We start from the raw sequence: 27,498 nt of genomic DNA, 5'->3' as shown, positions 1-27,498 counted from the left end.
CAGACAGGAACAATTATGGGTCAGAGAAGTGACTGAGGGATGGGAACCTCATCCCTCACTTGATGCCCTGTCTTCCTGCTGGAGGTGGGCTCTATAAGTTCCCTCTCCCTACTGTTGGGAATTTCATTTAAGGTCCCTCCCTTTGATTCCTGGGAGTCCCTTACCTTCCAGGTCTCTGCAGGCAAATAGATGGAACTAGAAAATATCATCCTGAGCAAGGTAACTCAGACCCAAAATGACATGCATGGTATGTACTCACTAATAAGTAGATAATTAGCCAAAAAAAAAAAGTACAAAATACCCAATATACAGTCCAAAGAACTCAAAAAGGTCAACAAGCTGAAGTGCCCAAGTGAGGATGCCTTAGTCCCACTTGGGAGAGAGAAGAAAGCAATCACAAGTGGGGAGGGAGGGCAGGACCTGTGAGGGAAAGTGGATGGGAGAGTGGGGGGCTTGGGGGAGGGTCCTGATCTGGTATTGGGTGAGGGAAATGGACTGAAGCCCTGAGGGCCAGCCTGAATATTTTAATATCCCCTTATATACTTCTCTGGGAATGCCATTGAGATTTTCACTATCTATACAAGGAGCCAAGTTTTCTTGATTTTCTCCCTCTGCCATTCTGAACTTGGCGTTGCCTCCAGCTCTCTATAAGTCACCGAGTTTGAAGGGGAATGATCTTGAAAACCTGGTCTCACTTCTCCCTCACTGCCATCTCCAGCACATACTTAGAAAGCACTGCTTGTGCTCCAGATACAAGCCTGGGCTTCCACAGTGGTGCCTTCATATGGATGGACAGATCTGATTTCTCGGCATGAAATATAAAACCTGTGCAATCTATCTGACATTTAAAAATAAGCATTGACTCCTACAGCACCACTCAAAGCAATTCTGAAATCCCGACATAAATTTACTTGCTGCAGTGACTAAGCAGCTTCTTTTGAGAACATAAAGACTCAGATGAGACAAGAGAAGAGTCTGGGTTGGAACTCAAGAGTAAATAAATGGATGATTTACTGATTATGATTCAGATTTTGGAAACTGGGATAAATAAATGAGTTCCAATGATACATGAAACTTTGATTTCCTAATTAGCACCAAAAAAAAAAAAAAAGAAGAAGAAGAAACCAGGTACATTAAAACAAAAAGTATAACTTCTTATTTGTTTGTTTTTTTACTAGAAAGACCTTTAAAAACAGAGCACTGCTGGCTCTGACTACATGTAGCAGTTATTTAGTAAAATAATATTGCCTAAGCACTTTTGTTTTTAAATAGGAAAATCTAAGTACTCAACAGATACAATATGCCATGACAACCTTGTCCTTAGCAACAACGTCAAATGCTCATGGTTAGAAGCAAGCAATATGACAGAAGAAAAGCGAAGCTGAGTCTTTCGCCACAGAAAAAAAGGTAAGCCTCAGGCTGTTATTCAAAACATATATGGGCACAAGCTTTACTAGGAACATTATTATTATGTTTTAAGTCTAGAGAGCTTTCTAATAAAAACTGCTTTAAGGGAATCCTCTGTACTCAAAGAAAAAGACTTTACTAGGACTTTTCTTTGTGAGGACAACACCATCACAAGCAATACTGCAGGTTTCTAAACAAGCCTACAGTATTTCACATGTCCTTTTAAAATTCACATATATACCTTCTGTCCCAGGTATTTAGTCACCTTGGTGTAAAGGTACAGAAAACGATGTTTCCTTCAGTTATGTGCACTGCACTGTCCAATCCAAGTAACAGGGATGGGAGTCAAGAATCTTTCAATCTTTCAACATGTATTTCCAAGCATATAGTGTATATATTTTATTTACAAACCAGTTAGGTAACCCTTATTTTGTTAGCTGTGGTTTAGCTAGGCCCTGTGTGACTTCATACTGTTTATTATCAGCAGCTGCCCTAGCAACCAGTTAGCATAGTCTGTTTACTCTGCTCCTTACTAGGGTTCACAAGGGAAAGCAGAGAAACTACAAATTAAATGGACTTTGAGTAGTAAGCACAGTTTGTGAAGTACTCACTCCAACACTCATTACTTATTTCCCAGGAAAACTAAAACGACATTATTAGCAACATGTTACTGATAAACATTGTTGGCATCCTGATACCAACAAACATCACCTTCAAACCTGTCCTTTGCACATTCTCAGCATGTTTACTTTTTGCCCAAGACTTTACTAATTGACATATTTAAGAAACGTTGTTTCAATTCAGATTGAAAATATGAAATAAATATTATGCTATTTTAATATGGATAATATTTTTTGAATTTCTAATTGCATATACCATGTACATTCCATACCCCAATATATATGACCTTATTATACATTATATAAAATCACGCTATACTCCCATATTCACCTACACAAGGTGACTAAATACCTAGGATAGAACACACACACACACACACACATATATATGTGTGTATATATATATGTGTGTGTGTGTGTATGTATATATGTGTGTGTGTGTATATATATATATATATATATGTATATATATGTATGTATTAAAAGGATATGTGAAATACTGTAGGCTTGTTTAGAAACCTGCAGTATTGCTTACGTCGGTGTTGGCTTCACAAAGAAAAGTCCTAGTAAAGTCTTTTTCTTTGAGTACAGAGGATTCCCTTAAAGCATTTTTTATTAGAAATTAGAAATAATTTATTAGCAATTAAATTAGAAATAATAATGTTCCTAGTAAAGCTTTTGCCCACATACAATTTGAATGATAGTCCATAGCATATATACATATATATACATACATACATACATACATATTTATGCATGTCAGGCTATACACACACACACACACACACACACACACACACACACACACACACAGAGCACTTGGAATTTAACTATGTCCAGAAAAGGCTCCAAGGATAAGTAGCTTTTTATGAAACAGAGAATGTGATTTATAAATTGATCTACAGATGTAAAAATTACTTAAACATTTTTTAAACCATCAGTATAAAAAATTAGTACCTACCATAATAAAAATTATAATAAAAAATAATGAAGAATGTAAATTCATTTCATAGTCTAAGTGGATAAAAATGTATACCTTAAAGAAACAGTATGTTGCCAGGCAGTGGTGGTACACACCTTTAATCCCAGCACTTGGGAGGCAGAGGCAGTCAGATTTCTGAGTTCGAGGCCAGGCTGGTCTACAGAGTGAGTTCCAGCCCAGCTAGGGCTGCACAGAGAAACCCTGTCTCAAAAAACAATTAAAAGAAAAAAAAGAGAAAAAAAGAAAAGAAAAAAACGAATCAGTATGTTGTATAAGTATAAAATACTGGGATCTGAGAAATAAAAACTTGTAATTATAGTTACATAACAAAAAAGACAAACTAAGGCTAAAATTTTTTATTTTGTCAGCCTACATAGATATAGGTTACTTAAAAATGTGCAAAATATGTGCATATGGGTGTGTCTGTGTGTACAACTATACACAATTTAATATAAAAAGAATTTTAGGCCGGGTGGTGGTGGCTCACGCCTTTAATCCCAGCACTTGGGAGGCAGAGGCAGGTGGATTCCTGAGTTGGAGGCCAGCCTGGTCTACAAAGTGAGTTCCAGGAGAGCCAGGGCTACACAGAGAAACCCTGTCTCAAAAAAAAAAAATAGTAGACAGAAAGAACATTGTTTTAATAGTCTTATATTCCTCTTTTCTTTATAACCCCCATGTTAACAAGAAAAAAATATCAGCACTGGGAAAAGATGACAAAAATTATCAATAAATAAGAGACTTCCAAAGACTGTGGAAAGGATCTAGAAACTTGGAAGCAATCTGTCAGTTCTGAGTTACAGAGAGTACAGGGAACATAGTGCTCTAATGGGAGCACGTCTGCTTGCAGAAGGCATGACAGAATTTGTTCAATGAGAAGATAGGCTGCAGAAAATGTTTTTGAAGCTAATAAGGACAAGAAAAATCTTTTGTTCTTACAAAGGGAGTTACATAGAGCCAGAAGGGAGAAAGGCAAGGAGAAGGCACAAGCTAATCCCAGTGAGTGAGCAGCAGTTACTCTTTTGTGCACTTTGAAGCTTATTCAAAGCCTTTCTGTAAGTTAAGGTTATGATTAATTTTAACACTAATCCTGAAAATGAGATTATACATGAAAACTGTCAATTAAAGTCCTTACTATTTGATTGTATATTCATATAGTGAAAATACAGTATGATTTTTTTTAAAATGCCATGTTAAAGAACTGTATTTTAGGTGTAAAACAAGGTTTCTGGTTTTAGCTTTAAATGCAAAAATGAAAGCAGTTGTGTAGCTGTGAGAAAACACTGGCTATCATTCTAACGGATGACTCCAACAGCATGCTATCAGCTCAGTCACAATGTCAATTCGCACAAACCTCTGCCCGTCTCCACTAAGTGATGCAGCTCCATCTGGGGAGCACGGGTTTCACGGAAAACAGGCATCCCTCAAGTTAGTCTGAGTTTATCCAAAACCTAATAAATATGCTAAACACACAGGAGAAATTTGTCAGATATGAGACTTAAGGGCAGACAGCACCCAAGAGCACCCAGAATGCAGTACTGCACTAGTCTACCATGTGTCAGGGTAGAGTTCAAGCAAACCAGGAAGGAAGTCAGAAAGGACCCAAAAGGAAGCAGCCTGCTAGACAAGGCAGTCAGTGAGGGAGCAAGGCCTCAGCTAAAAGCTTAGCAACAGGAGCCACCAGGGAGACTGCAGCTAGAGACCACTTGTAATCTGCAATGCTGACACAGAAGTCAGATTTGACAACGTGAATTGAATATTAGTAGAAAAATATAAATAAAAAATGAAAGGAAATGTTAGGAACACTGGAAAAGACTGGAAATTTCTTTCTACCCGCTCCTCTGGGCTTCTGCTCACATTGGAAATTGTGAACCCAATAAATCCTCCTCTTCTGAGCAGCTTGCCACAGGCGTTTGTCACAGCAGTGAGAAAAGCAGTTAATGAATAGATTCATCCCATAACTAACCTGGGCAAAAGAGACATAAAATACCTATACAGCCATTACAAATCAGATTGGATTTGAAATTGAAGGAATACTTGCAATATAATAATACAAATCACACACAATTTGCAAAGTATTTATTGGAAGTAAGGAGGGATCAACCTGGAGAATGAGGGGAAAGGAAGCTTAAGACTGAATGAGTTTTACGTCTTTCTGGTAAATTTTGAATTCCTTAGGTATTTTTGACCCATCTTTTATCTAAACCACACCAGTAAGTGGCCTGTTTTTAATGACCACAGCAACCATTTATTATTACTAGTTGCCAAACAGAAGGGACATTATATCATCTTTGCTATGCAGTGTGACTTGGTAAGGACTGTGGTGCCTGCACTGTTTCATGTCCCTACTGAGTACTTATTTGAATTCTTTAGGCATATGAAATAGTCACTATTCAGCCATCAAAACCTATAAAATGATAATTTCAATTTGTGCAAACTTACATGATTTTTTGGGTATGAGACAATGTAAAGTTGCTATTCTTCAAATATGGGCCTGAAGCAATCGAAGAGTGTGAGTGCTGGCCTCCTGCTGCAAGGCTGTGATTTTGGTCGTTAGTGCCAAATATATATTATACATGGCAAAGTTCTATGACTGCACTATTCTAATCTGTTCTAGAGGAAAAAAAGATCAACTGATTTTCAGATTTTAACCTCCTATTTTCATTAGTTAACATATTTTATAGCTTACATGTAGAAATGATCAAAAAGCAATCAGTGAGGCCCAAGCCATTTATAACTAGAAAACTGAACAGAGAGAAGGGACTTACTTGGAAGAGAGGGCGTCTTATTAAAGTACTGAGTAGGAATTGGGAGTTAGAAGGCAAAGATTACATGGAAAATGTATGTCAAAAAACAGGGGAACCAAACAAATTTAGGGGAAAACTAAGTTTATAGCTAGCTTGCCTGCCAGCATGTCCGTGTTTTCATTTGTCTTCCTGTCTCCCTTTCTTCCCTCCCTAGCTCCCTCCCTTCGCCCTACTTTCAAACATGACTTCCTTGTGTATCCCCAGCTTGGAGTGTGTAGCCACCTGCCTTCCCCTCCCACTGGAGACATACTGCCTCCACCCCCACTCCATGCATAACTAGAATGAGTCTTACTGTAAAGTATTCTGTGGATGAACTGTTATGGAGCCACAAGGTGCTCACCTTAACCTGCCATCATGAGAAGCAGAAACATGCCAATTTCCAACAGTGATCTGGTTGACCGGTTGGTTATATAGTGAAGGAAGAATCCAATACTTTTCTACCTACCATGTTGAAATACAGTTTTCTTACTCGAAGGCACTATCCTAAACAACTAGTAACAGTACACAAGAGAAAAGTGAAAACAAAATCCTCAAAGATAAAAAAGAGCACACTTAACCAATTATTTAAAAAAAAAGAAAAGGCACAGGAGAAAAGGGATGGGACAACTTATGACAGACATCAACCTCAGGCTCTTTCTCTTGCCGCTTTGGTCATTCCATACAAACAGATGGAAGATGGGCTTGAAAGAATTCAAAAGGAAGCAAGAGCTAGGTCTTGGAAGTTAGTATTAACCTTTCAAGATGATTATTTCACCCATATATGTCAAGCCTGAAATAAAGGAATAATAAATCTGACTGGTATTTTATTATGTTAGGTTAAATTTGTTGGCTAATTTATAATCTACATAATTTCTATTATTTCTCCATGGCTTTAAATCGAATATATTGCAGTCCATAAACTGTTCAGGGTGCATTGTAATGCTAAGTGTGGGCCCCAAGCCTGGTGTCTGTAAATAGATTGGGGACCATGCCACCATGATATTTCCAATTGGTAAATAAAGATGCCAACAGCCAATAGCTGGGCAAAAGAGACAAAGGTAGGGTTTAGGTTTCCAGGGTTTGGGGTCTGAGGAGAAACACAGGAGGAGGAGAAGGTACAAGAAGAGAGAAGAGAAGTCACCATATGGTTAGGAGTCAAAAAAGTGTGGCCCTGAGGGCTGGCCAACTGGAGTTAAGAGTGGCCCAGATGAAACATAGTAAGAAATAACTCAGGGTTATAGATAGGAAAGTAGTTTCTAATAACATAGAGGGTAGGTTTTTGCCCAGCTCTTGTGCTGTTTAAGGCTTATTGTAAATATAAAAATTGTGTATGGTTTTTATCCAGGAACTTAATGGTCAAAGGTAGGGTAGAAACCCCAGGCTGGTATTAAATAATCTCTACAACTATAAACCTGATAACATGAATTATTTATATAAATTATTATAATGACATTCTTTTAATACAAAACTGGAATCACTCCATTTGATGTTCAGTGAGCATTTAAATGTTCACTAACACATGTGGCTATTTGCACTTTTTTTTTAAGTTTAATTTTATTTATAATTCATTTCTTACATATTCTCCATATTCTCCATATTCTCCATATTCCATTCCCCGCTCCACCCATCCACACTCTGACTGCTCCACATCCCACACCTCTCCCACCCCGTAGTCTCCATGTGGATGCCCTCCCAAACCCCACCCTACCTGACCTCTAAACTCCCTGGGGCCTCCAGTCTCTTGAGGGTTAGGTGCATCATCTCTGAATGAACATAGACCCAGAAGTCCTCTACTGTATGTGTGTTGGGGGCCTTATATCAGCTGGTGTATGCTGTCTGTTTGGTGGTCCAGTGTTTGAGAGACCTCAGGGGTCCAGATTAATTGAGACTGCTGGTCCTCCTACAGCATCACCCTTTTCCTCAGGTTCTTTCAGCCTTCCCTAATTCAACCACAGGGATCAGCTGCTTCTGTCCATTGGTTGGGGGCAAATATCTGCATCTGACTCTTTCAGCTGCTTATTGGATCCTTGGGAGGCAGTCATGATAGGTCCCTTTTTGTGAGTGCTCCATAGCCTGAGTAATAGTGTCAGGCCTTGGGACCTTTCATTAAGATGGACCCCACTTTGAGCCTGTATTTACAATCTTTAAGCATTACTGAAAGTTTTTATGCTAGATTAAGGTGGTCTTTTTTGAGAGAGAAAAGTATTCAGATATATTGATGAATAAAGTAATCAATCAGTTCTTTAACGTAAGAGTCAAATTTCATATTATAAAGTAATATTTTTATATAATGACTATATTTTGCTCATCTAATTGATAGTCATGCCTTTAATGCTTTGAGTTTAGAAATAACCTGGCAATTTGATAGTTTAGTCCTACTTACAAAGCAGCCAGTATTCTAAACTGATACTTACAAAGCTGAGATTTGTACTACTAAGATGTCAAAGATCCCCAGGGCATATTTAAAATAGCAATTGAGCTGGGGTTCATTCCGGTCTGCACCAGCCCCTCACCAGCTTGGGTGCAAACTCAGCAGATAGTCCCCGGAGGACTCTCCACGCAGAAGGTACCCTTGCACATCCAGGATCTTGGGATCACTGGTGAGTGGAACGCAACATCTGTTCCAAAACAACCAGGAGTGGCCTGTGTGAGCAGGAACAAGGACACAAGAAACCCACCGAACCAGCAGCTGGGGTTCTTTCCAGTCTGCATCAGGCTCTGGCCATCTTTGGCGAGAACTCGGTGGACGGTCCCCAGAGGACTTCCCATGCCGCAAGCACCCTAGCACATCCAGGATCTTAGGATCACTGAGGAGAGTCGGCCTCCAGAGAGGGCTCTGACCCCAGGACTCAAGTGAGTGCACCAGCTTGTATCCTAGGTCTCTCAGAGACCAGTCCACTCAGGAGAGTGCCCGGGCCACAAAAGCAACAGAGTTTCTTGGACAGGGTCCCTTTGGGCCTTCATCTTCATCCAGGAGGCAGATCTGAGCTCCAGACCTCTGTGCACCTCCCCTGCAAGAGGACAGCTGGCCTGAAGAGAGTGCTCTGACCACTGGGACTCAGGAGAGAGTTGGACTCTCAGGAGTGCTGACAGAGGCTAAAGTGAATCACAGAAGGAACAAGCTCCAGCCAGAGACAGCTAGAACATCTAACACCAGAGATTACCAGATGGTGAAAGGCAAATGCAAGAATCTTACTAACAGAAACCAAGACCATTCTGCATCATCAGAACCCAGTATACCCACCACAGCAAGTCCTGGATACCCCAACACACCCAAAAATCAAGATTTGGGTTTAAAAATCATATCTCATGATGCTGGTAAAGGATTTTAAGAAGGACATTAATAATTCACTTAAAGAAATATGGGAGAACACTGCTAAACAGGTAGAAGACCTTAAAGAGGAAGCACAAAAATCCCTCAATGAATTACAGGAAAACACTGCTAAAGAGGTAGAAGTCCTTAAAGAAGAAACACAAAAATCCCTTAAAGAATTACAACCAAACAGGTGATGGAATTGAACAAAACCATTCAAGATCTAAAAATGAAAGGAGAAACAATAAAGAAAATCTAAAGGGAGACAACTCTGGAGATAGAAATCCTAGGAAAGAAATCAGGAACCATAGATGCAAACATCAGCAACAGAATACAAGAGATGGAAGAGAGAATCTCAGGTGCAGAAGATACCATAGAAAACATTGAAAAAACAATCAAAGAAAATGCAAAATGCAAAAAGATCCTAACTCAAAACATCAGGAAATCCAGGACACAATGAGATGACCAAACCTAAGGATTATAGGTTTTAGATGAGAGTGAAGATTTTTCAACAAAATTATAGAAGAAAACTTCCCTAACCTAAAGAAGGAGATGCCCATGAACATACAAGAAGCCTACAGAACTCCAAATAGACTGAACCAGAAAAGAAATTCCTCTCGACACATAATAATCAGAACAACAAATGCACTAAATAAAGATAGAATATTAAAAGCAGTAAGGGGAAAAGGTCAAGTAACAAATAAAGGCAGACCTATTACACCAAACTTCTTATCAGAGACTATGAAAGCCAGAAAATCGTGGACAGATGTTATACAAATCCTAAGAGAACACAAATGCCAGCCCAGGCTACTATACCCAGAAAAACTCTCAATTACCATAGATGGAGAAACCAAAGTATTCCATGACAAAACCAAATTCACACAATATCTTTCCATGAATCCAGCCCTTCAAAGGATAATAAAGGGAAAACCACAACACAAGGAGGGAAATTATGCCCCAGAAAAAGCAAGAAAGTAATCCTTCAACAAACCTAAAAGAAGATAGCTGCAAGAACAGAATCCCAACTCAAACAACAAAAATAACAGGAAGAAAAAATTACTTTTCCTTAATATCTCTTAATATCAATGGATTCAATTCCTGCAATAAAAAGATATACACTAAAAGACTGGCTACATAAACAGGACCCAACATTTTGCTGCATACAGGAAACCCACCTCAGGGATAAAGACAGACACTACCTCAGAGTAAAAGGCTGGAAAACAATTTTCCAAGTAAATGGTCTGAAAAAACAAGCTGGAGTAGCCATTCTAATATCTAATAAAATCAATTTCCAACCCCAATTTATCAAAAAAGACAAGGAGGGGCACTTCATACTCATCAAAGGTAAAAATCTTCCAAGATGAACTCTCAGTTCTGAATATCTATGCTCCAAATGCAGGGGCATCCACATTCATTAAGGAAACTCTAGTAAAGCTCAAACGACATATTGAATCTCACACAATAATAGTGGGAGACTTCAACACCCCACTCTCATCAATGGACAGATCCTGGAAACAGAAACTAAACAGAGACACATTAAACTAAACTGACAGAAGTTATGAAACAAATGGAAGATGCTACATAACATTTTATCCTACAACAAAAGGATATACCTTCTTCTCAGCACCTCATGGTACCTTCTCCAAAACTGACCATTTAATTGGTCACAAAACAGGCCTCAACAGATTAAAAAAATACTGAAATTATCCCAATTCATCCTATCAGATCACTATGGACTAAGGCTGATCTTCAATAACAACATAAATAATAGAAAGCCAACATTCACGTGGAAGCTGAACAACACTCTACTCAATGATAACTTGGTCAAGGAAGAACTAAAAAAGAGATTAAAGACTTTTTAAAGTTTAATGAAAATGAAGCCACACCATACCTGAACTTATGGGACATAATGAAAGCATTCCTAAGAGGAAAACTCATAGCTCTGAGTGCAGCCAAAAAGAAACTAGAGAGAGCATACACTAGCAGCCTGACAGCATACCTAGAAGCTCTAGAACAAAAGAAAGCAAATTCACCCAAGAGGAGTAGCTGGCAGGAAATAATCAAACTTAGGGCTGAAATCAACCAAGTGGGAAAAAAAACAAAAAACAAAAACAAAAAAAAAAAAACAAAGAATCAACCAAACCAGAAGCTGGTTGGTTCTTTGAGAAAATCAACAAGATAGATGAACCCTTAGCCAGACTAACTAGAGGGCACAGAGACAGTATCCTAATTAACAAAATCAGAAATGAAAATGGATACATAACAACACATAACAACAGAACCTGAGGATATATAAGAAAAATTGAAATCATTTAAAAAATACTGGAAATAAATGCAAGTGAATTATTCTTTAAACTCACTATGTAAACTGGAACTGGTGATTCAAAATTCAACATCAATAAAGATTATATGGTAAAGTAAAAGTATTTCAAGCCAAAAAAAATCTCTGATAGCAAACTTTAAAAACTGATAAAATTAACACACGGTAAGGGTATCTTTGCACCATATACTACAGATGAAGTGTTGGGGTTATAATGTATTTGGGACATGCGTTAACTGAGAAATGGATGTGCAGCCCCTGGTCAGCACTTAAATAGTCTGAGTAATCCTGAGTAATAACAACAAGGGTAACACTGGGTAATGGCACCCAGGAAATAACAAACATGGGGAAGAAGACAGCTTTTCAGTTAAGAAGAATAAGGAGTAATACATAGGAGAGCCTGGAAAAATCACTCCTATGCAGACACTAGAGTAATAATTTTATAAAAGTTCTTGATGAGCTATTAAGTTCATAGTTGAAATGTACTCTGGAAAAGAAAATATTACATAGCTATAAAACTATATGTCCCAATGTATTTTACTAACCTAGCCTAAATATTTAAAATAATACTAATGTGGGTTTGGAGTATAGCTCAGTACAACTATAGGCACTAAACATGCAAAAAGCCACCAAGCAAACAAGCAAACCTACACAACAAAATAACTCAGCATACAGCACCTCCAAAGGGTGATTCAAGAAATGGGCACAATAAGAAGTATCAGTAACAAGACAGGATACCCTTGACATGCCACACTGAATAGATCCCATCACTTCCCCAACAATCTTGTTCACAATGTGCTCACACATTCTACTGTAAGAGAAGACCAATAGAACAGAAGAACACTCTGCTTCTTGGAAGCGTTCAAATCATGAAAGGTCCGGAGGTACTGAAGCTTTAGCAGAGACAGAAAGAGACAGCCACGACAAGGCAATAATAGTCTATCAGCCAATGTGGTAGCCTTCACTGCACTTCTGAAAAGAAACTGGGATTAGCGCCAAGGAAGATGAAATTCAAATAAGGCTGTGAAGGTATTGTGGCAGGATTATTTACAGGTTTTCATAACTGTTATATGAGATATTGACATTAGAGAGAGCTGAATGGCATCTGAGAACTCTATACCAGTTGTAGGTATTTTCGTTACAATCAAGTGAATTCTAAGAAACCTTGGTGAAAAGAATGCAGTTGTTAAAAGTAATGTTGCTATGGCATCATCCTACCGTTAGAGTGAATCTGTTTATGCACTTAAACCAGAATTATTATATTTATGTCATATCGCAATAGTGCCAAAAATCTCGCTGCTAATTAAAGCTTTGTTCTTTAATGTGTTGGGTTGGAACAACAATAGAAGCAGAATAAAAAAGAGATACCAAATAGGGATGGTTCTGTGTGACCTTACCAGGTTAATTAGTTGTGTATGAACCACATCTTCTACCAAAACTGCAGTTTCATGGAGAGGCCTCCTAGCATCACCTAGAGAAAACCTGCAGGAAAAATAAAACACACCACTATTAAGGATGGAGACCAGGTACAGCAAATAATAATATGTACTTCTCATTGTAAGGATCAGCTGTATAAAAGAGCCAATAAACTGCTCTCAAACAATTCAACAGTGCACACTTACTTCTAGACTAAGAAAATAATGCCTTGTTTATAAAGTGTAACTTGCCAAAAAAGCATATTATTACCTGCAGTCCTTGTTAACAGAGTATGCTAAAAGAGTATGCTACAGTCTGTCAAAATGCAACATACAATTTCACTTTTCAATACACATAGTAGGAAGCTCACAATTTTATTCCAATGGCTCACAGCCATTACTCCAGCTCCAGGGGATCTGACACCTCCAGCCTCTGATGGCATCTGCACTCTTGGGTTGATACTCACAAACAGATAAACATGCATATACTTAATATTTAAAAAATGACAAAAAAGTATTTTTGAAAATGGAATATACCACCACCCACAACACAATATGAGCATCAAATATCCATGTAACAAATCTACAACTAAATATAAGAGTGGAGAAACAGTAACATAAGACATAAGTATGTAATACAAGAACATAGAAAATTGCTTAAACATGGTCTCCAACTACAAAAAAGCAGAACATAAAGAATGGTCTATAGTTTCTGTTTATAGCATCTGTGTATTAGATAAGCAGACTCTCACCCTCTTAAAGAACACCTGAAACTGCATAATGAACTTTAAGTAATGAAGTCTTACTTAAAGCCCCTGTTAGCAGAAGAGAAGACTATTCAAGAATGATGAAAAGACTGACTTTCACTTGAAGAGAGAACAGTGAGCCTTATGTTTGTATTTAAGGCATATACTTAACTCACAAAAACCTACAACCTGGAGTAAACTAGTATAGATTTCAGGTATAGGAAAGAATGTACAGATCCCATAAAAGGCAGGAAATACATTTGAAAAACCAAAATAAAGGTGAGAAACTAGTCCTCATAGTCCTGTTATTTATCATGGGAATTAGGAAACTATCCATCTGTCCAATGCCCCTTACCCACCAAGTCTTAGCATAGAAAAGATCTTCCATAAGAATTCATCAGTACTTGGTGTACAAGGCTGTACATGGTAACATATACACAGCAGTACAAGGCTGTAATCCCAGCACTCAAAAGGTAGAAGCAGAGTGCTAAAGCATATTGATAGTCTCTGGCAGACAGCTGAGCCAGTGACCAAAGAACTCAAGGTACATGAGTAGATCTGCTCCTGATGTGGCCAGGAGCCAAGTCTAGGAGATGAGAACCAGAAGCTCCAGTGTAGAGCCCTGCCTTATGCTGATGATGTGTTTAACAAGTTTTTGTAATCTGGAGTCCGTTTTTCCCCCATAGCTCTGATCCGTTGGTACATTACTCTGCGTCAGGTCATACATTACTTTGTAATAGACCTATGTCACAACTGCCTGGTTTAATGAAGGCTTTGCTTTAGATGGCGTTCTGTACCCACCACCATGCTCCCTTCTTACCTTCTAGGCCCTCCATTGACTGTACTCTTATAGGTTGCATGTTACTGTAATCACTAAAGATTCCTCTCAAGTGGAGTGAGAATGAATAAACAGGCACCAGTCCTAGCATGCAGCCTAGCCCATCAATCTGGCACGGGACAGAAGATGCAAAGCACAAGCACCACGTGACTCATCAGCATCTTCTGACACCATGAGACTGAATGCCCACTGTCCACAGGGGTAGATGGAGAAGTCTAGATTTCATCAGTCATTTAAGGCAATTAGAGCCACAATTTCACTCTTCAATTTTGATGTTTCTAGGCATCACAATTTTATCTTTTTCTCAGGGGAAGACATAAACTTGATTAACAAAATATATTTGTGATAGTCAAGGCAATGATTAAGCCAATCTATCAGACCAAAAATCCAAGACAAAATATTTTCTTGTAATAAATGTTTCTTTTGCTTGCTTGACATGTTAAGATCCATCTCTTGTTTATATTAACTTCTAACAAGTCATGAGTCTAATGTTCTCATATATTCTCATATATTCAAATGGTCTCATATATATTAGAAACAGATGCTATGGTGGTTTACATAAGCATGGTCCCCATAGATTCATGTGTTTGAATGCTTGGCCATGGAAGTCTCCTATTAGGAGGTGTGGCCTTATTGGAGAAGGAGTGGATTTGTTAGAGGAAGTGTGTCAATGGGGAGGTAAGGCTTTGAGGTCTTAAATGCTCAAGCTATATCCAGAAGAAGATATATACAGTGCCCCGCTGCCTGCAGATCAAGATGGAGAACCCTCAGCTCCTCCAGCATTATGTCTTCCTGAAGGCTGCCATGCTTCCTAACATAATAATAGTGGACTCAACCCACACTGAAAGTCAGCCCCAATTAAATGTTTTCCTTTATACAGGTGGCCGTGGTCATGGCGTCTCTCCACAGCAATGGCAACCTTAACTAAGACCAACACCCTACCACTACAATAAACTCAATATTGTCTAAACAATCTGTAGCGTTGGTAGTAAAGTTCACTGACAGAATAGGTGCCTACCAAATTCAGGCTTCAGGACTGCAAATTACAAGCAAAATATCCTGCAAAAATGTAACTATATATGAACCAGGAATCAGAGAGATTCATGAAAATTAGCAGTTACCTATGGGATAAGAAAGAGAAAGTAACAAATGATTTAGATGATTACATAGACAGAAGGATGCACGATCAGACCTTTACTTAATCATATGAATGTACAAAGATAACAAGTATCCTTGTAATGCTTCCTTGGTTTTTGTTTTTTTGGTGTTTTTTTTTTTTGGGGGGGGGGACAGTTTATTCTTCAATTAAATGAAATTGGAACTATCCCGGTATTACTGTCCATGACTAAAATGTAAGTTACCCTATTAGATGCTCTGAGGTGTTCTCCAAGAAAGAAATGTGATCATCTCCAAGAAAGAAATGTACCTGCCATTACAAGATTATTTTCTAAGCTGTGTTAATTACACAACATTGCACATCAATTCAGGAACATTCTGGAGGAAAAGACTCCAAATGACTTAAAGCCTTTGGCAAAAGGATTCCAAATATACTCCAGCCTAAGATGCTAGAACCATGTTCTTCAGTTTTAAACAAAGACGATGATCGTGATGAGAGCAAACAACGAGGCTTTTAAAGAATTTGTTTACACATTCGAAAAATATTTCTTGTGGGTCTATATCAAGCACTGGTTTTCGTACAAACAGGGGAACTGATTTTTCTGACTAATAAACTAGTGACTGATTTTTCAGTTGCTGTGGTATTAAGCAGCCACCACTCCAGGTCAAACAGGAAGGATTCCTTTCAATAAACACATCTCTGAACAATGAACAGTGTGTCTTCTCAGAGATTCTTCTATAGAGGATGTCAACGTCCAGAAAACCAGTCTAGGACCTCCATACTTTCTCACAACAGGAGACACAGCATCTTCACCTCTAAGAAACTTCCTACACACAAGCTCCTGGTAAGAAGCAATGACTTGATTTTCTGGTTTATTTTCTGTGCTGAATAATCTCAGTATTTATGATACAGTGTTTCCCAAGGTTGTTCTCCTAAACCTAATCAGCCCCACCCCTCTCCTTTCATTTTTACCTCTGCGATATTTTTAACCCAGAGACAAATTCAAAGATCCACACAATGGACCCTTACTTGTATCCTAAGAGAGATATCTTGATGGCCTCTTAGTGCCTGTGCTCTTTCTCTTTCAAATTCATATTTTACACACACATCCTTATCAATGTCTATTATCCTTTAAGCAATAAATATGCACAGAGTGATTTGCATGTGAGAGCATTACTGCACATGCTGAGTCATGGAAACCTATTGCTCTCTAAGCTGCCATTACTGTTCCCGTCTTCTGCCTCGAGGGGAAATGCTTTGTATTTAAGTAGGATACTGTTTCTTTTGTGATTTCCAAACATCAAGCTTAGTTGAAAATACAAAATCCTACTTTCATAATTATGAAGCTTTGTTTTCAAAAGTTTTGTTTTGTTTGCTAAAGGATAATCATATATATACATAATAATATATATATATATAACCAACTCAATATATTATTTATATAGTCTGTAAACTTGATTGTTTAAAGTAATCACTTTAATGATTTTTAAGTAAACTTACAGAGCAGTGTGCCCATCTATAAAATACAGTTTTATGACTTTCTCTAGTACCCCAAAACCTTATATCTCTTGACAATAACCCCCATTTTCATCTCCAGCTCAGGGCAAACTATGAAAAAACCTAGTTGAGGTCACCAGACATCAGGTTTCCCTTCCAGGTTCAACATTCCTCACTTCTTAGCATGTAAGTCTGTTGTACAGCCATTTCCACAACACTGAGACAGGCCTTTCTGGAGGGAGAAGAGAGGATGCTATACAAAACCAGGGCAAATGACCTGAGAGAGTCAGAAGACTCACAAGGCTGTATAAGCAGACAAGCCTTGAGGCTCTAGTCCTAGAACTGCCTGTGTGTTGTGCAGAGAGTGCTAGGAGAGTGGTTTTCTTGGGCAGTTACTGACACAGCTGCCTTGGGCTTCAGTTAAGCTCTCAGGTTCAGCAACCTCTAGACTCAGTGAATTATTTCTTTGTCCTCTAGTCAGCATCCTTTCTAGAATGAACAGACATCTTTTGGTATCTCCCTAAGTAAATGCTACGATTTTCCCAAAGACCACCATGGTAATTTTCAGTTTAAAAACAGTAGTATAGTATTCCCTTGCCTATATATTAATGCCTAAGTTTTGATTTTGAATAGAAAAGTCACCAGTTTTTAATGAATAAATGACAATAAAAACAAAGCAGCCCTCTAACCTACACAGTGAACAAGCCCAATATAGACAACAGATGGCATAATCAACATTTCTGAGGACAGTGAAGAGCTGGACGAGCTTCAGGTCTATCTTTGAGCTAGTTTACCATCTTGTCCAGAATAATATCATGTCATATGACATGAAATATCCTGCTGGAATTTTTATCCTGTTCTATAGTATTACTCCATACACAAACTATCTTATGGACTATGAATCCATTCACGTTCCTAAATAATTAAAGATCCATATTTTTCTTGAGGTCAGTAAGTTTAATGCATTTATTGGGTGTGCTAGTGCATACCTTTAATCCCAGTGCTCAGGAGGCAGGGGTAGAGTTCAAGTTAGATGGGCCTACAATAAGACCTTGACTCAAAATAAATGAAAAAATTAAAAAATATTGTAAAAACTGAGCAATTTTAAAAATGTTTCCTGACTAAACTCAACCTTCCTACAACATTTTAGAAGCAAATCAAAATTATGCCAAAAGCCTAACTTAATTTTACTTCTTATAAAAAAATACCAGATAATAATTTATATCACTATTTAATTAATAAGAATCTTATGCCAAACTTTTCTCCTGAGAATTGTATTCACAGAAGCCAAAGTATTAGTCCAGCCCAAAACAAGAATATGCAAATGCAAACATAAACAAACACTGCAAAGCCAGGGGAATCACTACAGATATGTGGAAAGGAACTATGCAAATATCTGTGACTGCCAAAAGGAAAATACATAATATATTCCAGTTGTACTACATAATATATTCCATTTGCGTACTCAGAAAAGGATTCAATTTAAATCATGAAGCATACAAGACAACTATCTTTATAGACTATGTAAACTAGACAATGATCAGCGACTTTTGTTCAGAGAAAATAAAGAAAACATTTATCTCTAGTCTCAACAATATTCTTCCAATCAAAATGGAATTTAGTATACCCAGAAAAAGATGCAGCTTCAATTTATTCTCCAGAACATGTATAAAAAAGTGATGACATGAGAAAGATGTTAAGATATAATTATATGTTATGATTCTATTGAGAATAAACATAGAGCATACATTAAATGATCTTTTGGGTTCACTTTAGATTATAGACCAGGATTTCAAATTTTGGTATGTATAAATAACTTTTTATACAAGTCTACACAAACTATCATTATAAATCATATATTAAAATGTACCATTGAAAGCTTCGACGGTACGTTAACCATGAACATATGAGGGCATCGAAGTATACTACAAACACCATTAAAAGGTACTGTCGCTTGGTATCTGCAGAGTACTAGTCGGAGGTTTCACATAGACACAATTACGTCCTTATGTAAGAGAGGATAATATTTGCACAAAACCTCAACACACCCTTTTGCCAGATTGGTTCCTACAATATGAATGCTACATGAGGAGTTATTATACAGTATTGTTTAGGAACTGACGGCAGAGTCTAAAGATGAATCCACAGACATTAAATCCATAGATGTGGAGGGCCAACTGTCCTGTATACTAGCACCACCAGACTACATGCGTAAACATCATCACAGATACCACTGAGGTAATGTCCTTACATCAGCATAGTACATCAAAACGTAGGTGAGAACCTACACTAGTCTTCCCTTTCACATAATTATTAATAATGTTTGTTCTTTCCATCACAGGTCTAGTTGTGCAAGGGTACGTATTCAATGGAGAGCTCAGTGGGATTTCCATTCCCAGTATTCTGACCAGGAGCTCTAATGTTAGCCTATTTTATACTACAATGTTTCACCAAAACCTTAGACACTTAGGCTATTTCAACTTCTACCAGGAGAAAACAGAATGGGATAAACGATGATATGAGCGTAATCCAAACTAAGTGCTTGCAGTAGGCTTCTGGATGACTTGTTGACAACTAAATGTGGGCCATGCAGAAATACCAATCTTGTGTAAGGAACACAGCTGCTGAACTCATGAAGGTGAAAGGGAGAAGCAACTTAATAATGACTTTACAGCACCATTAGAATAAAGACAAAGATTTCATGTGACATTGATTTAAATGCCTCTCTCTCAATCTGCTTTCCATGGGAACAGTGGGCTCTTCAGGGGCTGAAATCACTTTACACATTTGCCTGGCACCCAGCCTTATTAGCAGCACTTGAGAACAAACATTTTAACAGTAAATCATTCTGAATGCTAACTCTACCAGCAGAGATGCTCACTGCGTTGTATAAGTTTTGAGTATACTCAATTTTAGTGTGTGACATTTTCATTTATTTCCAAGGTTATTTTTTTAAACTTAATAAAATGGGGTGGGGGACCCCTGGGGAAATTCCCTGCTAACCCATCCCTTGATAAAGACCTACGACAAATTAACTACTGCTGAGAAAAGAATTATTCTTCCTTAGGGATGAGCTAAGTGACGTTCAATACCAAGTGGTCAAGCCTAAAAACATACACATGAAACAACAGTAAACAGACTGAGCAGGTTTGTGTGTGTGTGTGTGTGTGTGTGTGATTTGTATAAATGTAACAATAATAATTAAAGAAAAAGAGAACAGGCATCTGAGAGGGGAAGCCTTAAAAGGGTGTGATTACTATAAATAAAAATAAAATATGTTAAAAAATAAAATTAAAATAAAAAGTGGATTTGGGGCTGTAAAATGTATGGAATGTTAATGTAATGTAAATACAAAAGTAGAAACTCATTTAAAAATAGAATAAATCACAGTACAGGTGACTAAAACAATCCGGGTATAAGAGTATTCTTTCTGTTCTGCAAAACGATACTGTCTCTAAGCCATAAGGAGGAAACAATTAGGAGTATAGTTGAAGGTTCATAGGAATTTTTTTTTAATTCAAGGCAGTATATTTTCTGTTTAAGTTCCATTGAGGCTATTCTTTCAGACTCAATGAACAATTAACTGTCTACAAATTCCAAGTTCTCAAATGTGTTAATGATATAATTGAGCATACATTCTATAAACCCAGTAGTTTTTAGATAATAGGTTAAACACCCCATCATTAGCTAAATTTTATAGCTACATATGTCAATTCTAAAAGTTTACCTAGCAATAATAAAATAAGCCCTGTTTGCTAATTGGGTTTCCAGATAAAAATGCCCACTACATATATGTGTGTGGACATTTACATACATATACCAAAATCTATATAGAAGCTTAATCCACCTTTCCAGTATTCTCTGATGCAAACCTGAATAAAATCAAACCCTTGGTCTCTATGCAAGCTGGGCACTCCCAAGGACTTGCACAAGGCTTGCTTGCAGTCTAACATAAACTATATTGAGACCACAGAAGATATGAAATTCTAGAAGAATAAGCTTTAAATTATCTACTTTTAAAATATACTATTACATAATTTAAAAATCATTTTACTGAGTGAACGAAAAAACTTTTGTTACAATTCGGAGGTCACTTATTAATTCACTTTTCTGGAACAGGGTCATTAAGTCTTTGTCGCAAACACACAGCCCACCAAAGCTGCAATGCACAATCAGGCACAATCATGGTCTGGTTCAGCTGTGTGACTGGACTCTGAAATTCAAATGGGAATTGGTAGAGATCATGAAATACTACTTTTTTTTTTGTAAGTCCCCCAAGAATTTAAAACTGTGAAGAACAAAAGGTGCCTTCTTAGTTAAACAGGCTGGGCAAAAAGAGAGGGCTCTACTGGATAGTTCTATATTAACTTGACACAAGCTAGAGTCTTTTAGAAGAGGGAGCCTCAATTGAGAAAACACCTGACACTGGTTGACAAGCCTGCAGTGAATTTTCCTGGATGATGGTTAATGTGAAAGGGCCCAGTTCACTGTAGGAAGAGGCATCAATGGGCAGGTGGTCCTAGGTGCTCTTAGAAAGCAAACTGAGCAAGCCATGGAGAGAAGCCATGAAAGAGCATTTCTCCACGGCATCTACTTCAGTTCCTGCCTCAAGTTCCTGCCCTGACCTCCCTTTGTGAGGACAGGAAAGTTGTAAGGTGAGATAACACATAACATGTTTCTTCCCCAAGTTATTTATTGTCAAGGTGTTTATCATGGGAATAGAAACCAAATTAAGACAACCAATACCTCAAAATATGACCATCCTGGACACAGGACATAGGACAAAGGAAATAAATTTAAAACAATGACATTATAGCAGGTTCTAGTACGATATAGTAAGTACCCTGATTAAAAGGGGAAATTGTACAAGAGACACACAGATGGAAAATTAACATGAGCACTTAGGAGGAAGCCAGGTAACTGATGTCAAACTTTGGGAAGCTGAGGAATGTAAGGACCCGTCAGAGGCACAGGAAGAACATCACCTTCTGCCTCAAAGACTCCACACTCATTTAATTTTACTTTTTGAAACAGAAACTCATGTAGCCCAGGCTGGCTTAGAAGTTGCTATATAGTCAGTCAAGCATAACTATGAACCTAATGCCTCCAAGCCGTAAGTGCCAGAATTACAGACATGTCACCATACCTGGCTGACACCTAAAGCCTCAGACTGTGGAAAATAAATTGCTGTTGTATAAAATTTTTGAACCTTTGCTAAAGAAGCCCTAGGAAACAGTCCAGAAACAGAGCAGTTTAACACAACAGCACTCAAATAACGTCATAATTTAATGACCAAGTAAATAAAATGATTAGATCCAAAATAAAATGCACCAAGGATTACATGTAGTTGTCAAGCTAAAATTAAGTCAACTTTCTACACATGATACAGCTATGAAGTAAGTTTCTTTTAAAGCCCCCAAACATGTGTGCTAATAGGTGAAAGGAAACACTAAAGCCTGTTTACCCATCTTGTCTTGGTGTAAAATGGAAGCATCCTGAATGAAGACATGCGTTGCCTCAGTTACTAGGTCCTGGATCTTCAATATCCAAAGTGTTCTGTGGGGCATTAAGTCTAGTTGGCCCTGAATAACTCCAGCAATGACCTCTAAGAATGTCTTCTTTCCACATGGAGGGAACACAGGCAAATGAAAAGTTCATTTCGATCCATGTCACTCTTGTTTTCCTTTTTGAGATTAGGTTTCATAGGGAGATGGCTCGACAATAAAGAGCACATGCTACGAAAGCACAAGAACCCAAGTTCCAAACCCAGCTTCCACCCAAAACCTGGCCACTGTCATGACTGCCTGTCAACTCTAGTGTTGGGGGATACAGAGAAGTGGATCCCAGAAGCTCACTGCCACTACCAGCCAGTCTAGTCAAGAGTGAACTTCAGGCTCAGGGAGAGATTCCACCAGGAGAAAAAATTTAAAAAAAGGTGGAGGGTGACAGAAAAAGACATACAATGTTCTTACCTACCTCCTCCTGTGTGTGCATGCTCGTGCACACACTGAACACAGAAATTGTAAGAAAATGGACTGTCTTTTGTTAGTTATGCTTTCACGTGGTCATGAAATGGACAGTAGGAGGTTTGGTAGCACAGCCTCACTCTACTATGGACAGAAGTGATGGAGAATCAATGAGACACAGCTAAAGTAAGGGGAGACAATGCCATGATGGTTACAAGAGCTGGGACATGGTCTTTTTTGATATCTTATTCAGGAATCATTGCCTTAAAAATTTATAGAATGCACAACACTATGACTATTGAAACAGACTCAAATTATTTGTACTATGTTTTAAGAAAACCTGAAACTGTGAGCTCACCAGGTATGAAGAAAAAAAAAAAAAAAAAAGCCAGGCATGGTGGCGCACACTTTTAATCCCAGCACTCGGGAGGCAGAGGCAGGCAGATTTCTGAGTTTGAGGCCAGCCTGGTCTACAAAGTGAGTTCCAGGACAGTTTTAATTTTTAAATTGAGATTTGTTTCTACTCTTCTAGAGGAAAACGATCAATCTAGGCTGCACTAACCATTATGACATCTTGTTTTATTAACCTTCTTGGGATTCCAATTCTCTTTACCAAGAATCACTTCTAATCTGCTCTCCAGGCTCTACTGTCTATAACATATAGAATTAAATATGATGGCTCATTCTAAAGCAAGTTTTTAACCATCATCCTCAAACTTTATTTGGCCTAAAATAGTTCTAAAACTAAAACTACAAACAAACAAATAAATACTTATTCTTGGCAACAACCATGACTCATAAACAAACAAACAATAAGCTTGTATGTAAGTTGGAGAAATAGAAGGAACAATATGGAGAGTCAGGTCCCACTGATATTTACAACTGAAGTTAGGAGTTCTGACTGTAGAACTATGTATGTGTCATACATAAATGGGTGTAACAGCATCAGCTGAGTATGGTAAATGGAAGACTATCTTGACTCTTAATGCCATATACACAGCAACGTTAAAACTTGCTGCTGACAGTGTGGCCAAAATACCTCATCTCATATCATCATACAGATTCTAGGGAAAACATCCCCATGTGTCTTGAAACAAAAGGCAGAAGACCCCAAGGCTCACAGTTGTTTCCTATAGGTGGGATGTGGGCACTGCTTTGGGCAATGGGAAACTAAGTGGAAGGAATGCTGAGGGTCTCAACTCACTTAAGCCAGATTTGCACAATAGACAGTGGCATGGCAAAACAATTTTTCATACAGTGCCAGTTATCCACTATCTTGCCTCTTTTTCTATTTTGATTTGTGATTTGGGAGAACTTGGGACAACATATAGTATACAGACTTCCATTTATTCTCTTGCCTTATAAATTTAGTTGAGTTTTCAACAAAACTTGAAGTGTATAGTTTACTGCTCAACTAAGATCTCATTCTGGGGTGTGTGTGTGTGTGTGCATATATAATTCAAAGGAATAACATGTTAAGAATCTTTAGATGATGGTTTAAATCAAAAGTCATTTCTAGTTTATTTATCTTTCATCCATTAAAAATGTTTTCAAAAAGGAGATCTGCATAATGCCAGCTGGAATTTCCAGAAGATCTTGGAAACATAACATCTCACAGTATAAACTTGCAGGCTTCTGCCCTGTCTTGTTTGAGATCTGCGCCATTTCATGTCACCTGGATGTGCACATTTCTGCTAGAGGGCTGCTTATCAAGCACAGTAACTGAAACCCTGCACTAGACTCTCAAGTGTGCAAGGGAGTAAATATCCACTGGAAAGAGCCCTGATTTACAGGGTGGCCCATTTAAAACCTTCCCATTTAATAATGTGGCTGTGCACAGGGCCTCTTTTAAATGGGCCACCCTGCATGAAGCTTTGGTCCAAGATAAAAAATGTCCTCCCTCGAGAATTTTTAAAAACCAAAAACACTGTAGGTTTAGTGGTTTATTTTTAAGGTTTGAGATGGTTTCTTTGGACTCCTTTGGAACTGAAAAAAGATGGATACACATTTTAAAAATGAAATGTTACAACCACACATCTGCAATGAGAACTGGTGCCAGTGGATATTTTTAAAAGAAATTAAAACGGTCAATTTTTTTTATTTAGGTTAGGCAAACGGCTGCTGCACACACAGCTCACAATAACTACTTTTCAGCAAACCTTTACAAGAAATTTCCTAATGAAGATTTATAGGATGTTCTGAGATTGATAATTAAAGGCTCCCCCAAAAGATATGAATGACAGCACCAGAGATGTCAGGGTGGAGGGCTTGTCCTCTAAAGGAGGGGCCAGTGACTTAAAATAAAGATGCATGGCAGTTACAACAGACAAGCAACCACAAAAACAGGCCTAGAGCAAGGCTTTGCTGTTGGACTTTTCCCTCTTCATATCAAGGGCTCTGACAAATAACCCCAGTGCTCCACAATGCGCACAGAGGAGAACTGAACTCCTGATTTAGAAGGGTATGCAATGAAGAGAAAAGGAAAAGGCTTCTCTTAAGAATATTCTGACAAAACAGATGATTCTCACACCCTGTGTCTGGTTCCTTCCTCCCATAAACCAATACTAGCAATGACAAAAAGTGTAAGGATGATGAAGGGCCTTTGTGCTGACACTCTCCATAGAAGCCTAAAATTACTGCATCATTTAATCGCACTACAACACTAGGGGTAAGTACTGAGACTCTATTTTACAGATGGGATAAGTGACACACTAAGATATTATATAGTCTATACAAGGTATACACATAGAAACAAAAATATACAGAGACAGAGAGAGAGTGAGAGAGAGAGAGAGAGAGAGAGAGAGAGAGAGAGAGAGAGAGAGTGCAATATAGTGTTTTCTAAAGAGAGGACCATTAAGTGCAGAAGGCATGAGGTACTTGTATTCAAAGGTAACCACTAGGGACCAGAAATATTAAACACTAAGTGTTGTCTCTTCAAAGAAAGAAATGTATAACCTGTTTCCTTCCCAGAAGGCCGGGAATGGATGTGGTCAATACCCTGGTGACATCTGTGCTATTTGTATGGCCAGGCCACATCTGGCTCCCTCAGACTTGTGTGCTTATCCTACAGACCCTTAGCTTGAACACTGTTTCTCAGTCAATATAATTCGTCTTTACAGAAAAAGTCACATGTACTTTACAAAGAGTTTTGATGTAATCATGCCTTAAGTTTTATTATGTATCTGGGATTGAGTTAATTATCAGCAGGAACCTTTCCGCCCAACCCCCAAACTATGCTGTGCTTAAATACACCTGAAATAAACTGCCTGAGGTCAGAATCTTGAAGTATGGACCAACGCGGGCTTTTGAGTCACGTTGAACCAGATTCCTTTATACATTGTGTGGATCATTAATCTGCTGGTTGTGTTGTTTATATAGACACCCCACAATTAGGTCATTCTCCACCTCTAAATGGAACAAGAGCACAAAATCCTCTGATGGTACCCCCTCCACAGTACCCATTTGTTAATATACTGGACCCTGAACATGATATATCCATGTTTTCTTAAGAGCCATAGCCAGGGTCTTCCTCAAGCCTAACATGTAGGCCCTTGTTACTGACAGACTCCACATCTGTAGACTCATAATATTCTAGCTAAAATATTCTAAGACAAAGAAAAAGAAAAAAGAGCAAAACTGAAACTGATTGTGTACAGACTTTTTAAATTTCCTGGTCATAAATCCCAAAATAATATTAATGTAGCATGATAGTATATTAAATAATATTATAAAATGGAGAGATTATCTCAAGTATATTGGAGCATATGTGAAGAGTATATGTATATGCTAAGCTCATTTTCCCTAAGGGTCCTAAACATCTGTAGATTAGGGTAATCAAGGGACTCCTCCAGACAACCCCCTATACATACCAAGGGACAAATAAGCACATTCATTCAACACACATGTATTAAGTAAGCACTTCTTTGTATCTTTCACTCTTTTAGGCATTTATCACCAAGTAGAGTATGAAAGAGACTAAACTGTTATCTGAATTATCTCATTTTTCAGGATGTAGGATGAGTCTAACCTAAAGATATATATTTACTTATGCCAGCCAGAAAATAATGGGAATATGAGAATGCTAGTTCTGCTCTCCAACTATGATCTAATTGAATTTATACACTTAGAAAAGGACCAAGGAGCAGGCAGAGGAGTAGGTGGAAGTGAGGCCACAAAGGAGAACATGGTACTGGACAGTCAAGCAAGAGGCCCATATCATCAAACACCACTAGAAATGAAAGATGGAGAAAGGGGAGAGGGAAGAGCTAAATGGGGGGAGCAACACGACAGGGAAAGAGGCCACAGAAAACACAGAAAGAACCAGAAAGGATCATCACAAAGTAGGAAGGTAGTGCTCAGTGTGCATCAGGGTGCCTTACTATAATTTATATTTCAAATACTAAAATGTTCACTACATTTCCATGTGCTTATTGGCATTTTGTGTGCCTTCCTTCCTAAAGTGTTAGTTCATGTCTTTTGCCAAGCTTTTAT

General features: G+C 38.1%; 1 protein-coding gene across 2 annotated transcripts in view; it reads right to left on the bottom strand.

Moving 5' to 3' along the window:
* The window catches only part of Supt3h (SPT3 homolog, SAGA and STAGA complex component), a 333,205-nt gene that overhangs the window by 171,487 nt on the left and 134,220 nt on the right, over positions 1-27,498 (bottom strand). For both annotated transcript variants that reach the window (XM_021186140.2, XM_021186139.2), the window contains exon 3: positions 12,823-12,907. In XM_021186140.2, coding sequence (XP_021041799.1) covers positions 12,823-12,907 — 85 coding nt within the window. The remainder of the gene's footprint in view (positions 1-12,822; positions 12,908-27,498) is intronic.

This window comes from Mus caroli, chromosome 17 (genome assembly GCF_900094665.2).
Source record: "Mus caroli chromosome 17, CAROLI_EIJ_v1.1, whole genome shotgun sequence".
Lineage (NCBI taxonomy): Eukaryota > Metazoa > Chordata > Mammalia > Rodentia > Muridae > Mus > Mus caroli.
This window is presented reverse-complemented; position numbering and strand designations above follow the sequence as displayed.